Genomic DNA, 14,957 nt, shown 5'->3' on the forward strand with positions numbered 1-14,957 from the left:
CTTCAGTGAGTGATTAAAATATGAAGCAACCACTTTACATAACCATAAAAACATTTTATTTCAGATTTAGTCCAAAATATGTTTGTCATAGGACAAAAGAAGAAGAATAAAATAAAAAGAACAATTAATACAAGTCTTAGAAATATGGTTTTTTCTTTCTTGGGAGCGTTTGAAAATTGTTGGCTCTTTCTGATACAGAAACTTGTCACAGGACATCACTGCCTCTCACTGCCCACCAAGTTGTCCATTCTTTCCTCTTGATACTGAGTGCCTTCTTCCCATGCAGCAGGCCCCAAACTTCATTAGTGTGCCCCTACAGCAGACCAGTTAGCAGGGCTGTCACTGAACTAGGGACACATATGAACCTTTGCTTACTTCAAATACTCATTCGTCTACGCAGTCAATTAAAAAAACTTAGTCAAACTTCACAGAGCAATAATACTAAAGAAAACACCTACCTGAATAACCACCCTTGACAGCACTCACAAGAAGTGATGCTTTCCACTTGCACAATAAGCCATTACAACTACAGCCCATGTATGGCCCCAGGGTGGTCAGGGTCCCCTCTCTCTGCCCCAACAGGGAACCAGGGGAGGATGCCCTGGCTTAAGAGACGGGTAGGGATAAGGTCATGTCAGCCACACTCCAAACAGCAGGAGCTCCATCTCAGGTCCAGCAATGAGGGTCCAGTGTTTCCTTCCATGAGGATCCCACATGAAGGGAGAGTAGAAGATTTACTTCACCATGTAGGGTTTATACCACCAGTCCCTGTGCTGAACATTACATGGGTCATCCAGTCCCTATCCCTTTTCTCTGGCAAGGAATAAGGTGCTAAGCGATAGTGGTGCAGACTTCCTCCACAACCAGAGGGAAAGACAGTGAAGGGATCAGGACAAAAAGACAACAATCCAATGGAGACCTGCATAAATCAGCTGGGCCCACAACTACAAATAAATTCTGTCAGTAACTGGACTTCCTTAGGAAAAGAAAATAGCCTCATTTTCTGGATATATTGTGGAAGAAGATCTCAGGATCTTCCCGTTTTACTGGTCAATCCATCTTTCAGTTCATAGCAAACCTCAAATGAAATGTTTTTCATAAAATACTTTTCAGCACTGTGTAAAGACATCAGTTATTGTCACCCAATGACATGCAATGCAATTTTTTTATGATTAAAAAAATGTAGAGGCACTAACATACTTGGGAGTGAGTTATCAATAGAAATTTTAGTACAGGACTCAGTAGTGTCTGCAATGTAATCTGCATTCTCCCTTTGAAGCATGAGTTGAGAAAAGGACATTTGGTAGTATCAGCAAGCTATGCAATACTTGCTTAAGCTTTCTTGCCTTCTCAAAGGTCAGATTATTCTTCTAAGAATTTTTATCTAAGCACTCACTGTTCATCTAATCATATTGCATATTTAATAGTTGTCAATTTATTAATTTAAAAATGCTGGAAATGCCTCAGCTCAAATCAGTTAGATCATTTCCTTTAAAACCAACATGCTAGAGAAACCCCATTGCCTACAAAACTTTATCACACACACCTTAACTTCATCTCTAAATATCACCAAGAGTGCCTTCTCAGCCAATTTCAAAGCACATGCAAAGCAACAATAAAAAAGAAAGAAAGCAGGGTGAAGGAGAAGCCTTTACACAAGTAGGTCACAACCAGCCCTAGTTTCTTCTTCATTAACAATTGCCTGAGACTGTCCAAGATCCTCAGGTATTCTGTGTAAGAAAACAGGCCAAAGCAGTAAATCTATTGAGGAAATATTTGGTATTTCTGCTATATCAATGTTTGCCCTGCAGCCATTCCAATTCTATCTGATAAGCAGTGACTTGTATTAAGTAGTTTAGCTTCAGCTTAAATCACTTTATTCATCACAGGTGCAGATGAGTCACACTCATGAGAAAGCCTCAGTCATGTGAATTGGATTTGGTATAAAAATCCATCCCAGAATTGCCTGTGTTCTATGTATAAGCTATGAAAGTTTAAGTTAAAAGATTTGTCCAGTGTCATAGTTGTTGCTGACTAAAGCACTTTAAAGGACTTCCATGTAAGCTGTTGGTATTGTTATTAGCAGGTAAGTAAATTAATAGATGGTAAACTTTCACTTTGTAGCTCTTCTTGTGGTTATAGCGTTGTAGTTTGAAGAGCTGTATTTGGTTAAGCAAATGTGCTGTGCACTAAGAAATGGCAAGTTATGACTTCTGCTGATGTGCTTGAAAATAGTTAAGGCTAATAGGACATTGTGGGTTGGGCGAGAGGACAGGGGCTGGTGTGGCCTGAGCTAATTTGATATAAGTGAGGGTAAAAATGCAGCCATTATAGGCAGAAAAGTCTAATTGCTCAGCATGCTTGTATTGTGGCTTTTTATGATCATTCTGTACTCCACCTTATGACTCAACCCTGTTTTTACTTCTAAGGGGATGTCCCTTTGAAATGTGCTCCTTGAGGTATAAAATTATTGTAGTGCTGTCCATTAGTGTTCCCTTATGTATCAGGAGGTAGCAGTCTGTGATGAATTTGAGTTATGAATTGTTTATACATATCTTATTTTAAATCTATGTTCACAGAATTTTTTTTTTTGGCTGTGTCTATTTGTGATGTTAAAGTAATTAGAAAACTAAGGAGAAGCAAAGCCCAAGTCTGTTTGAACTGAATCTTTATCCAATTCTTTAGGAGATGATCATGAAAATTATTTATTTTCCCTTTATTTGATTTTTTTTTTCATTTTATTTTACTACTATCTGTCCTTGGAGCAAACTGACCTGAGGCATCAAATTGTCAGTTAATGCATGTTTTTAGAAACCTAACCCTCCAAGACAGAGCTACTTAGTGTGCTGAGAGATTCTGTTGGTTGCCCTTAACAGGCCTTCAAAGACATGCGACTTGAATAAAAACCTAAATCTATGGTGGTTATCAGGTGTCTGTAGGCCTAATCAGCTGCCACCACTGGGAATAGTTAATGACAAGTGTCCCACTTTTTTGTAACTTGTGCATATTATTTTTGTTTATGCTTTTAGTATTTGCTGTCATGATGCTCTTCAGAGAAACAGGACAGTAAAGTTTCTCTCAGCCTTAAGGTTGTCCTTTGGGTCTGGCATGTGATCTTAATAGCAGCTTGAATAGGAACTTGGTGTTTATTGGAACAATGCCAGGCCAGTAGCTTTGAAGTGTAAATCTCCTATTTTGTTTGCCCAAGAAGTGCAGATGAGCCCTGGTAACGCAGGTCTACCTTGCCCTGGGAGCACTTAATTGTGCCTGAGGCATGGTAGCCTGTGCTGGGAGCAGTTCCCCACCTCTGGAGGGATGTCTCTTGGCTCTACAACATTGCTGGGGTCTCAGCTTGGGTAAGGTGCAATGAAAAGGGGTGATCACTTTGCCCTTGTTCCCTGCTAAGCACTGTCTGCCTGCTCTGTCTTGCTGCCCCAAAAGCCTGTCTGTGGCTGTTCCTTTTCACCTATGAAATAACTGCCTTAAATCCATTTTGCCTCTCTACCACTTAGCTATGCAGGAAGTCTGCTGTGACTCTCTTTAGGCTTTCTAACTACTCTAATAAGAGCATGGCCTTGGGAGATATCTTAATCTGGGAAGCCAAGAGGGGGATATTGTGAGGGGAAAATTGCTTCTGTAAGTTGCTTGCTCTGATCTGCAGAGTGGATTTGTTAGTCCTCTGCAGGCTGCTAACAGGGATAAGTCCTTGCTGTTCTCTGTTAGATAATATTTCCTTGCTTTTGGGATCATTTTAGTGCTGAAAGGAACTTATGGGTATGCAGTGTAAAGGGTATCCACAGTTAAGGAGGGAGTGATCTGATTTATACTCTTACGTTGACACAAATCAGCTTCCTGCATAAGTAAAATGCATGTTTAGGTTACAAAAATGTATGTATATATACACACATACAGTGTCTGTGTATATATGTATACAAGCTGTAACTAAAGATTCTTGTTGCCATAGTATTTAATTCTAAAAAAACAGCCCTCTCCCAACCCACAGCATTTTTTTTTTTCAGAGCTCCTTTATTAATCATTAGTTTTTGTGTTCTTTATTCTTTTTATTGATGTTGCATCTAATGGTGTCAGTCTGCCTTGAGATGTTAAGACAGACTATCAAAAGATAAATTTTCTGCAAGAGTTAATTCAAAGAGATGTATTTTTCCTGCAGCTCTCTTCCATGTTTCCAAATATGATCTCATGAATTTAAATAGATCAACTACAGTTGATGTCTCTTCTTGATCTATTTGAACTGCTTCTGAAGCTACTGATCATACACTTTTGTCTCCTTCGTGCTGGTGGCACAGCTGTCTGCTCATTCAATGCCCAACTTCTGAGGTTCTGGGATTATTCCATGCCTCTGAACGGGCTCTTAAACTGCTGGCTCTTATAAGTAATCAATACTAGTTCATTCTTGGCAAGGGTTTAATCCACACCAGGGTTTTGATGGAATGGTTCAATTACTCTTTCTCTTAAACTTGATAGTCAGATGCAAAAGGAATAAAGGAGATGGGACAGTTTCCATAACTCTTAATGATATTGTGCCTTACTCTGCAATTAATAGTATTTATAGCTTTATGTACTCTCTCTTCTGCCTCCTTCTTGATATAGAAAGGTGAATTACTGCTTCCTAAAAATCCATAATAAAGACAAAATAACTCCTGCAAATACATTCTTTATAGAATGTTTGAGCAGTTAATTAAGTGAAGCATGGTTTCTCTTTTCAGTGACTGAACAAAATTCAGAGCAGTTTCTAAAGAAAGTGTGAGCCTATATATCTGCTGAAGGTGTATTCCACAAATATATTACAATTACTTATCTTGTAGCATTAGGTAATATTTTCTTTTCCTGTGAATGCTTCTGAGTAATAGCCTTGTTAGAACTTCTACAGAAACAAGCTTGACATTTCAAAAATCCCCATTTATTTGTTCCCTGGAGTATCTCATCTAGCAAGTGCTCTGCATTTTCTTTTCTGCTCCTGCTATTCTCTTGTGTGTTAGCATCACATTTGAAGTGCAGATAACTGACCTGCAAAAAAGCTTCCTCCTCTTTGAGCATCTCTGACCCGCCTGAAAGTGCACAAGACCACTTCAGCCACAGAAAATTACGATATCTCTGTGATGTTTGTGCTGTGTAAATTTTGTTTGAATGTGAGGGTAGTAATTGCTTACAATAATTCTGACATGAGACACAAGCCACAGCATGTAAGTAATGTTTGCATAATACTTACCTAGAGCTGTTGTTCCTCACTGAGCAAACCCTAGCAAATTAAGATGGAAAAGTTATCTTTCAGGATTGCCATTTCTTTGAAGACTCAACAACAATCACAAAACATATCAAAGCAGTTAATTTGTCCCTGCTGTACTCAAGTGCCTGTGTGTATGTTAATAGCGTCTTAATGGATGCTTAAGAAATTCTGTGTGTCCAACAAACAGAGCTCTCAACATTTCATGGCTGATAATTGCCTATGAGTTTAGTTAATAGGGTTAATAGGCTGCAGTGAGAAGTTGGTTTTTTGCTGTCACATTTGGGAATTCATTGTCAAAGACTTGTTACCTGGGATGTCCCAATGTGTTGCTTTAAAAAAAAAAATCTCAAGTGATAGAAAGGAGAAAAGCTGTGCATTTACTGACCTTCAGCAGCAGTGGATCACATTAAGTTGGATAACTTAGTACAGAGTTGAGCTCTGTCCAAAATATTTGCTCCTATAACTTGTAAGTCTGGGTCGATTGTGTAGTTTAATAAAACTTTGAGCAGAACCAGATTAAATTTGAGCAGCAATCTTTCATTTCCTTGTGGCAGCTTGTTGGGGGGCAGTCAGAGGTAACATTCTGCCCTGTCCTGCTGCAGGCTCTCTAACCCATTCCAAGACTACTGGTGCAGATGCCATGGGTAGTCACTTCCAGTATACATGGGGAGATCATTGCAGCCCAATACATCTTGCTAAAAGAGAAACCAGGACAAAATAGGCTTGCCTTTTATTTTTTTTTCTTTGTTTGCTTTTTGTTTGTTTTTTTTGGTTTGTTGTTGTTTTGTTTTTGGTTTTTGTTTTGGTTTTTTTGTTTTGTTTTGCTTTAAGATTATCTTAGTACAGCTTTCAGAGTGATAGCTGGGAGTGTGTTGCTCTCAGCTCTGTTGTTGCCACTGAAGAAAATGATTTTTATTTGTCCTTGAGGCAAAATGGCATAAGCACCACAAGCAGGGTTTGGTAGAAACGTGTTACAGTATGTGTTTTGTGGAATAGTGGCTGTAGTTCTTCTTCATTCATAGTAACTCTCTTCATTGGGTGTATTGCAGTAATGCAGGAGAAAATGTCCTGTTACACTACCCTGCACATACCTTTCCCACCCCACCAAAAAAAACCCTAAAAACAAAAAGAAAAAAGAATCCTCAATCCCTCTCAAAAACAGCAACAAACCAAAACCCCCAAAACCAAAAAACACAAAATAAAACCCCACAAAATCAAAAAAAGACCCGAACTCCCAAACAACCGAAAAATCCCCCTAAACCAAGCCAGATAAAAACACAGGGAAAACTTTGCAAACTTCATTGGTATCATCTTACTAGAGTGAATACAGGAAAATGTTTCAGGGATAAGATTTCTTTGTACTCAAAAATTAATTTTCAATATGAGAAGAAAATTTCTTGATGACAGTCAAGTGTCCCTAACAGTCTTGGCTCTGCTAATTTTCTAGGACACAAAGGCAATGTATAAATAGAAGTTGACAATTCATACTTGCATGATGGTGTAATAGTAATGTGTTGTGTGATTTCACTACAGTCCAGTGTGTTGTCACTATGTCTGGCTTAAATACAAAATTCAGATGAGCAATGTAGGATTATTGTGCTGCTCAGGGCTATGTCTATAATGGAATGTACTTCTTTGGAGAATGCTGGAAACAGCCTCTCTCCTGGTGCTGGAGTATTAGATACTGTCTTTGTGTCTAAATGTGGTGAGCATATGAATGTGAAATGTAAGAGGAGATTTGCCAACTGCTGATATCTTTCTGATTTCTCTGCCTCCATATGTCTTTCCACTGGCTGCCTCTTACGTCACAGTTTCCATCCCCCTGCTCAGATGCTTTTATATCATTTTTGGAAGAGGGATCTGTGTTCATCTGACAGAAGGCATGCATAATGTGAGCTACTTATTGAAATAGAAGCAGTTTTTTGGACCATACATATACACTGATTTTCCTGAGCTGTCCTTTGAGGGTACAGATAGGGAGGCTTGGAAAAGAAAAAGCCAAAACACATTACCTTTTCATGTCTGACGAGATCTGCAGTCCCCCAGTGCACGGTGAATTGCAAGAAGAGCATGACACTGCAGAAGTGTGTTTACATGGCAGAAAAAATCATTCCAGTTGTGACTCAGTGGTTCATTTTGTTTTATGTACACCAATACACAAGATGATTTTTATTTAGCATGCTTAAAAATTTTCCTACGGAGGTGTGTGTGTGTGTAATACAGGTTCTTACTGAAAAAAATTCAGGTTTGCAGTTAGGTACATATCATGTTTCTTGAACAGAAGAGTGGAAAGTGCAGTTTGAAACACTTGAATAAAGAAGTGAAAGATATTTCTTTGCAAATTAACTATATAAGCTACAACTTAAAACTCTTGTTTAAATACCAAAAGTGTAATTTTCACAATAATGTGAATTCTGCATAACTGAAATAATTTTCCAGCTAATATGCTTCTGTTTATATAATAGGTAAAGACCTATTTATAGAATAGAATAATATACCTATTATGTATTGTGTCAAAACTAGTGACTTGCTAGTTCCTTTGGGCTGTTTTTGGTCTAGTAACTGAGTTCAAGATTGAAATAATTTCTTATTCCTTATTTCAAGAACAGATGTTTTTTAAAGTATATTTGCAGTTTTGTTTCCCTGAAATGACCTCCAGTCTCCAAGCAAGTAAAAACAAATAAGTTGAGGGGATTTTTTTTCAGTTTGTTGGGTTTTTTGTTTTGGAGTTTCTTTTTTGTGGTGGTGTTTTTGTGGGGGTTTTTTTTGGGTTTTATTTTTGTAATGGTCTTGAGAGATACTTTCTCTGGTCCTTCAGGTATGCTCCTCTATAGAGGAACATGCCGACTCTTAGCAGTTCAGTGCCTGCCTCTGCTTGCAGCCCAGGCTGCTGTTTGTGAAGGAGGACTTAACACTCTGTACTGGTCAGATTTCTCTTGCAGCACTTTCTGCACAGCTGGCAGATACCCAGGGTATACAGTTTTTTGTCTGTATCCTTTGATCCTAAAGAATGTCTCCCTTTTCACTCTTCTTGTCTGAACAGTGTTTGTGTAATTGTCTGATTAGCACGGCTTCAGGCAGGTGTCAGCTGAGGATCTGACAGTGAGTGGCTTGGATGCTGAGGCAGGGTTTGGAAATATGTGTATCAATCAAAACTTTTGAGGGCTTAGCTGTTCAGATACAGTATTCTCTCTCTCCAAGGTTGGAGACTCATTCACTTAAGATGGAGACGTCTTGTGTGCTTGTAGAATAAATTTTTTAATGGAACAAATAATCCATATTTGCTTTTCTAAGCAGATATGGGATACTTAAGAAGACCCATTAATTTACTGAGTGAATCCTTTAGACTGCAGACAGTCAGTGGCTGGATACTGCAGGAGACTAGCATAAACAGAATCTGAGGTGATGTAATGCACTGTATTTTGGATTAAAGATGATCTCCTTAATTGATAGCTGGAAAGCAGAAACTTAAACTATTTTGACTTGTGAAATATTGCTGAGATTATGGAATCTGTGTAAGTGCAATGAGAAATTGTGATAGAGTAAGGGGGCAATGCCTGGTGTATGCTGTCACAAACCCACAGCTGTAGGCTTTGTAAATCTGATAGTGTTAAACCCTGCCTTTGCATGTAAAAAGTGCTTTCCAATGAAGACAGAAACAGCTGTGCAAGAGATGCTCCTCCTGTGTAGTGTTCACTTGGCCCATGGTGCCTCAGAAGAGCTGGTGCCAAAAGGTGACGGGAGTGCCAGGTCTGGCCGAACTGGTGCCAGCTCAGGGTGTCTAGGTGTGGAGAACTTGACCTGAAGATTCTGCCTGAGTGAGGGGTTACCAGAAGAGATTTTTTTTTTTTTTTCCGAATCAGTCTCAAGTTTAGCCTTTCCACCTGTCAGTTTAATGGGGGCTTGGGTGCTGCCTTTGTGAAGGAGTAATGAAGTCAGAACATCCCTGCAATGTGTGCTGGAGAGCAGCTAATTGTTTGTAACATCATCTTTTTTAATTATAACTTCAGACTCACTATTTTGGTTCCTCATGTATCAGAAGTGATGAATCTTACCTTTTTAAAGAAAGATGTTTGCTTGCATAAATGATATGCCTACCAAAAATCAAAGTAATCTCAAGTGTGTGCTGATTATCTTATGCAAATCATTTTAAGCTTATCTTGGGTAACACACTTGTTTCATTTTAGGGAGCATAACGATACACTCTGAAATGCAGACTAACGTGGGCAGATGAATTATACCTTAACTGAGTTCTGCTTCACTTGTGGCTAAGGGGAAGGGGGGGCAGCAGGGATTACAATTTAACCAGCTGACAAGGTACAGAATATCTGCCTCTCTTACACCTAAAAGATTAGTACAACATCCAAGATAATTGCTATTTAATAGCTGCTCAGAGATCCTCATAAAGAAAAGCAATGACTGGGGCACATTTTATGGATGTATTGGTTTTTTGCTGCAATGTGAAAGTGGCACAATGATTGTATGGCTCTAGCCAGTGCGAAGAAGCTTCCACAAAACCTCTTTAACACGATGTACAGTGATTATAACTCGCAGGGGAGCATGTATTATTTGAGGGAGGATGGTTTATCTTGCATATCTAACACTTTTTCTAATTATAGTGCTTTAAACAATGGCCAATAAAGCAAGCTACACACCATCATTGAAAAGTTAATAACTGCATTCCTCTTCAGAGGAATGGTGGTGTCAGCTTTCCTTCTCCACCAGGCAGTGGTGGTCTCTGAGACACCGTAGTCACTATTATATGCATACTGCATGCTAAATGCTGAAACTCTATCCATGTACAGATAGGGTAATGGTGGATCATTAAATATAAGTCAAGCCTTTTTTATCTTTCATCTGTACTCTGGGAACAATTCGTTCAGTGTGGTCTGACAAAGTGTGGAATCCTAATGAGCCACTAAGGAAAAAGCAGCTTTGAAAAATATGTGGTGTTCCTATGAAGGGTGCTGTTTCTGTCTCTAATGTCTTTCTACCAAACCTAAATATTGTTCATTTCAGAGCTCCCATTTCTCCTATTTTCACCCTCCACCCATTTTCCTTAGCTTCCCCTCTATAGGTGAACAAACCCTTTAAAATTAGCCTTGGTAAGGAATTACTGGCCTACTGCTAAATAGCAGCTTGGAATACTGCTTTTGGAATGCTCATTGGTTACTTTGGTGACTAATCAGTGAAAAATAGACACCAACAAGTACAGTATCAGTTCTGAGAGGCGCTAGTTGCCTGCTTTTACCACTTTTATACTGGGGAAAATGGAGCTAATAAATGAACATGTCAAGAAACTCTGGAACTTCTGTGCCTCTTGATTAACCGTTAATGTTACACACAAATAAGAGAACTGGAGGATTTATTTCAGTCTAAAGGGCTGGGGTTTAGAAACATGTAGGTACAGACCACGGAACACTGATGTTTTCTGTCACTCATTTGCTATTATGGGTTAATTAACTGTGGCTCTGTATTCCCTCCCACCTTTTGCCCTTCTTCCTAGACCTGCATTAAAAATCTAGCAAAAGGTGCAATGAGACAGGGCCAAATACATCTCAGTAAAACAGTTCTCTAGCTGAAACCATATTTTACAGATGATTTCTAATTGTACTTAAACTTGTTTCCTGTTGTTATAGGACACGAAATGAATGACATGCACAGTCACGTTGTTAGGGCAAAAAGAGAGAATTTTATTTTTTTACGTCAAGTTATATATATTTTAGACAATGACCAGGGATTGGAGGATGAAGGTTGCCACTTCTCCAACCACACTGGTAAAACTGGAAGTCTATCAATTGTTCCTCCTCAAGAGAAATATAATAAACAATTACTTTGTTTGCATAAAAATCTGCAAAAAACTCCACTACAAAAATGCAAACATCAGAAGTCTGAAAAAGATCAGAGCAACAGTTTCCTCTCTTCTTGCTATCATTTGTCATAAAATGCAACAAGATTTCCCACTTATGAAGGTGCACTAAACTGGTAAGAGGGAGAAACTCCAGCCCAATAATTTCTATGTGCTGTCTCTTGATCTGACCTAATTTAGTTTTAAGCAATAGGGAATAAAATGAACAGATATTGTGGCATAGTGTGATGACTTAAAGGATGCAACTTCATATAGAAATGTTGTTTCTAAGAGTATTTGTGGTAGGTTTCTTGACTTGTTTCTTCCTCTTCTCCTCTAACATTGTGGTAGCTGAATACTGAAAAGGCATCTTAGCAGGAAAAACAGGTGCCTGAGATGTCCAGTCTGCAAAGCATGCGATTATTTAGGGGGAATGGGAGAGGGAGAGATAAGGCCTGGTGACCCTAAAAATATATCATAAGACTAAGGAAAGTAACCTGTATAATTACAGGCTTCTAGCATGGCAGGATGAGGTGGATGTTTTAGGCATGGGTTGCCAGAGGGCAGTATTGCTTAGAGAAAAGACCTGGGTGCTGCAGGAAAGGTTGTTTGCTTCAAATGCCTTTTGCTTCGTATGCATCAGATTACTTCAGTAAATTGTTAGCTTTATCGGGAAGAGGAACAGAGGGAGCACCAAAGGCCCAGGAAGCCATTCAGATCTTGGGCAAAACACAAGAAGTGAATTATTATGTGTGTGTCTGTTTGACCAGGACCTGGTAACTCTTCCCTTTATCTCCAGCATTTTAAACAATCTCTCTGAACCTGAGTTGCAAGTCTGCTCCTCAGATACTGAGCTGCATCTGCATCCTGCTCTCCTGCAACTGAGTAACAAAGGAGAGACTTTTGCAGAGAGCAAGGCCCATGAGCAGACTTTTTTGGGCTTCGCAGACCAGTGCCAGCTAACTTGCATGTCCCTGTCACAGCTGAGGAGTTTCTGACCAATCCGATGAAGCAGAAATGTGTAAAAGCTGTTCTCATGGCTTATTTTCTGTGCAGAGAGGCTTTCTTGCGTGCATCAGACTGTCTGTAAGCAGACTTCAACATCATCCTTCAGAGACACCAAGGCAGTGTTACCCAGTCAGCAGTTTCCTGCAGCACCTCTATGGAGCACAAAATTTCCAGGTAGAAGTGAAAGTTGTCTGGCTTCCAGGATTTCTCTATGGTATAGGAGCTTATTATTGTCAATGCAGTCAGCTGGGCAGAGGGGAATTGCTCTGCACTAGAATTAAAATTTTGAGCAGCAGAATTGAATTTTCTATTGTTATCCACATTGGGCATTTGATATTCTGAGACTGAGGAGGTGAGAAGTTTCAGACTGTCGTCTGAAGCAACAAAGACAGATCTTCGGTCAAATACTGCCTACATCTTCATGGGACAGGTCAACTTTTCTTCTGGATGTTCCCATACCCTTTTGATTAAGGGTTAGGCACAGTTACTATCTGTTCCCAGCCTTGGCATGGGACTGTAGGTGGGGGGAGCTTGCCTTTGGAACTTGCACATTTGTTGTTTCAGAGCTGCTGGCTGGGATACAAGGGTCTGCATGAGCTCTGTCTGTCAAAAGGCTGAAAATGGAATGAGCTATTTATTTGAAGAAGGAGCTTTCTTTGTGTTAATGTTTCTTAAATGTTTTGGATGCAGGTGGGTGGTCTTCCTGCCTTTTTCAGGACCTTCGATGGGTGTATTTCTGTGCTACAGAGGCAGGAACCTTTCCTATTTGTATAGACTGCAGACTTCAGCTCTTGGCTGCCCGACTTGCACTGGACCTTGCTGTGGCTGGACAAGTATTTGATGTTGTCACCTGGTCTAAATGGCTTGGCAGGGCTCAGAATAACTGTTGTGGGGGAGGCCTGGCAAAAGCCTGGGGCTCTCTGAGATGCTTCTGGCACTCATGATCTCCAGCAACTTTTTATTTTACACAGGTGCCAAAGTGTTTGAAGGACCAAGATGCTGCCACTTCACTAACCTCTGATGAGTTTAGGTTGTACTAAGTCAAGGCATAAAAAAATCTGAGCTTTTAATTCTCAACTGGATGACAGCCCCACAATGGCTGCAAGGACTTGCAATAGTGTGGGGATGACTAGGTAACAGTTGCATCTCTAGCTCTTTTTAGGTGGTGGGATTATCTAATGGAAGTTTTGTGGGAGACATGAACATATGAAGCAATATGAGCTTAAGAGCAAAATAGCGTAGGGAAAGAACTGTGTAATATTGATGACACTTACCTTGATGCTGTGTATTGAAAACCATAAAAATAGTCCATGATCTTCTAAAGGGAACTGATGCTTCTTTCTATGTGATTCTCCTATACTCAACCTGAGCTGTTGCATTGTCTTTGCTAGGTTGATGACAGCCTGTGAAATACCTACTGAAGGTTACTGTGCAGGCACAAATGCAAGAGAGAAAACATGGTTTTATGGGGAAGCCTAACAAAGCCAACAACGAATGTCCACCAGTGCAGCAGCGTGTTACAAGCTGTTACCTGTTTAAATGGTTTTTCACAGAGCAGCTTAGGCTGAATGCAAGAGAGGGTTTTTTTAAACCTCTGTTGTGCCTCAGATGCAGACTGCCAGTAAGACAAAGATTTCAGTGGGGTTTATGTTTCAGTGGCATGAATCCTGTCACTCTAGGTGCATGAAACTTTCTGACTCACCTACATGCATCTAAATACTTGTTTACAAAGAGTTTTGATGCTGCATTCTCTGAAGATGACTGAACTATTGTTATAGGTACTTACCAAGGCTTGCACTGGTTTGAGGCTTAATTTACATGATGACTTCTGAAAGAGAAAAACGTCTTGCTTTCTCAAGTACCTTTACTGTGAGGAAGGCAGAGGGGTGTAATGGTGTCTCAGGAGCTGCTGTGCCATTACAAGTACTCAAAAAACGAGCATGTGTTTTAACAGCAGTTACGTGGTTGAAAGGGGTTCTCTGGGAGACTTCAATATTGCTCTTTTCTTCTAGTTCCTCACTTGGACATTGAAGACAAGAAAGCAAGGGGAGAGTTTGTTTTTGTCAAAGCTGATGTCAGAGAGATGTTTGAAAGTAAGTTTTGTGCTGTTTCAGGATGAAACATGTTAGATTGTGCCTTTATAAAGGATCATTGAGCTGATCAGGGATTCGTCATGTCCCTGATTAAACTCTTCCAGATGACAAAATCTTCTTTTGGAGTCTAGGCCCAAATGTCATGGATAATAGCTGATTTTATAGCTAGTTTATGACTATAGTGTTTCGCCTCTAGAGAGATAAGATGGGTCTACTTTCATAAGCACTTGATTTCTTACATTTTAAGAATCTTTAGTGATTTCTTTAAGTCTTTAGATTTGAGATACAGTCAACAAAATTCTTAAAGCAAAATAGAACATAAGTAATTTTGCTATCTGATCAGTGAAATTACATGTGAAATATGCAAGGATTCAATTATCCTTTTAAGAACTAGTCCATTATATGGAACAAAGTGCCAATATCTGAATTCTGGAAAGAACATAAAATAGCCTTCATTTTAATTCAATGAGTTTCTTAAGCTTTTCATCATTAGCCCACTACAAAAATAATTTGGATTTATTGTTTTTATGGTTTGTAATTTTTTTTTAAATAAGGAGACAACTGTACTACCTTTGTCTTGGATTGCCCAACATTAAAACATGTAGGTTGTGTGTCAGGTTTTTTACACTTTTTCCATTTAGTTTTGACTTTTTTCATGGTTGTGGGTTTTGTGGGGGTGGGAAGGGATCTAGTTTTCCTGCAAAATTTGAACAAACATTTTGGTTGTCTTGGAGAGCTGATTTATAAAAAATATCTGCCT

General features: G+C 39.3%; 1 protein-coding gene across 1 annotated transcript in view; it reads left to right on the forward strand.

The window, feature by feature from the left end:
* Positions 1–14,957, forward strand: part of LOC136290212 (uncharacterized) — a 76,839-nt gene that overhangs the window by 38,609 nt on the left and 23,273 nt on the right. The window contains exon 4 of the mRNA XM_066184623.1: positions 14,117–14,197. Coding sequence (XP_066040720.1) covers positions 14,117–14,197 — 81 coding nt within the window. The remainder of the gene's footprint in view (positions 1–14,116; positions 14,198–14,957) is intronic.

Source organism: Chamaea fasciata, unplaced genomic scaffold (assembly GCF_029207755.1).
Source record: "Chamaea fasciata isolate MVZ Bird 193981 ecotype frontalis unplaced genomic scaffold, bChaFas1.0.hap1 SCAF_1, whole genome shotgun sequence".
Taxonomy (NCBI): Eukaryota; Metazoa; Chordata; class Aves; order Passeriformes; family Sylviidae; genus Chamaea; species Chamaea fasciata.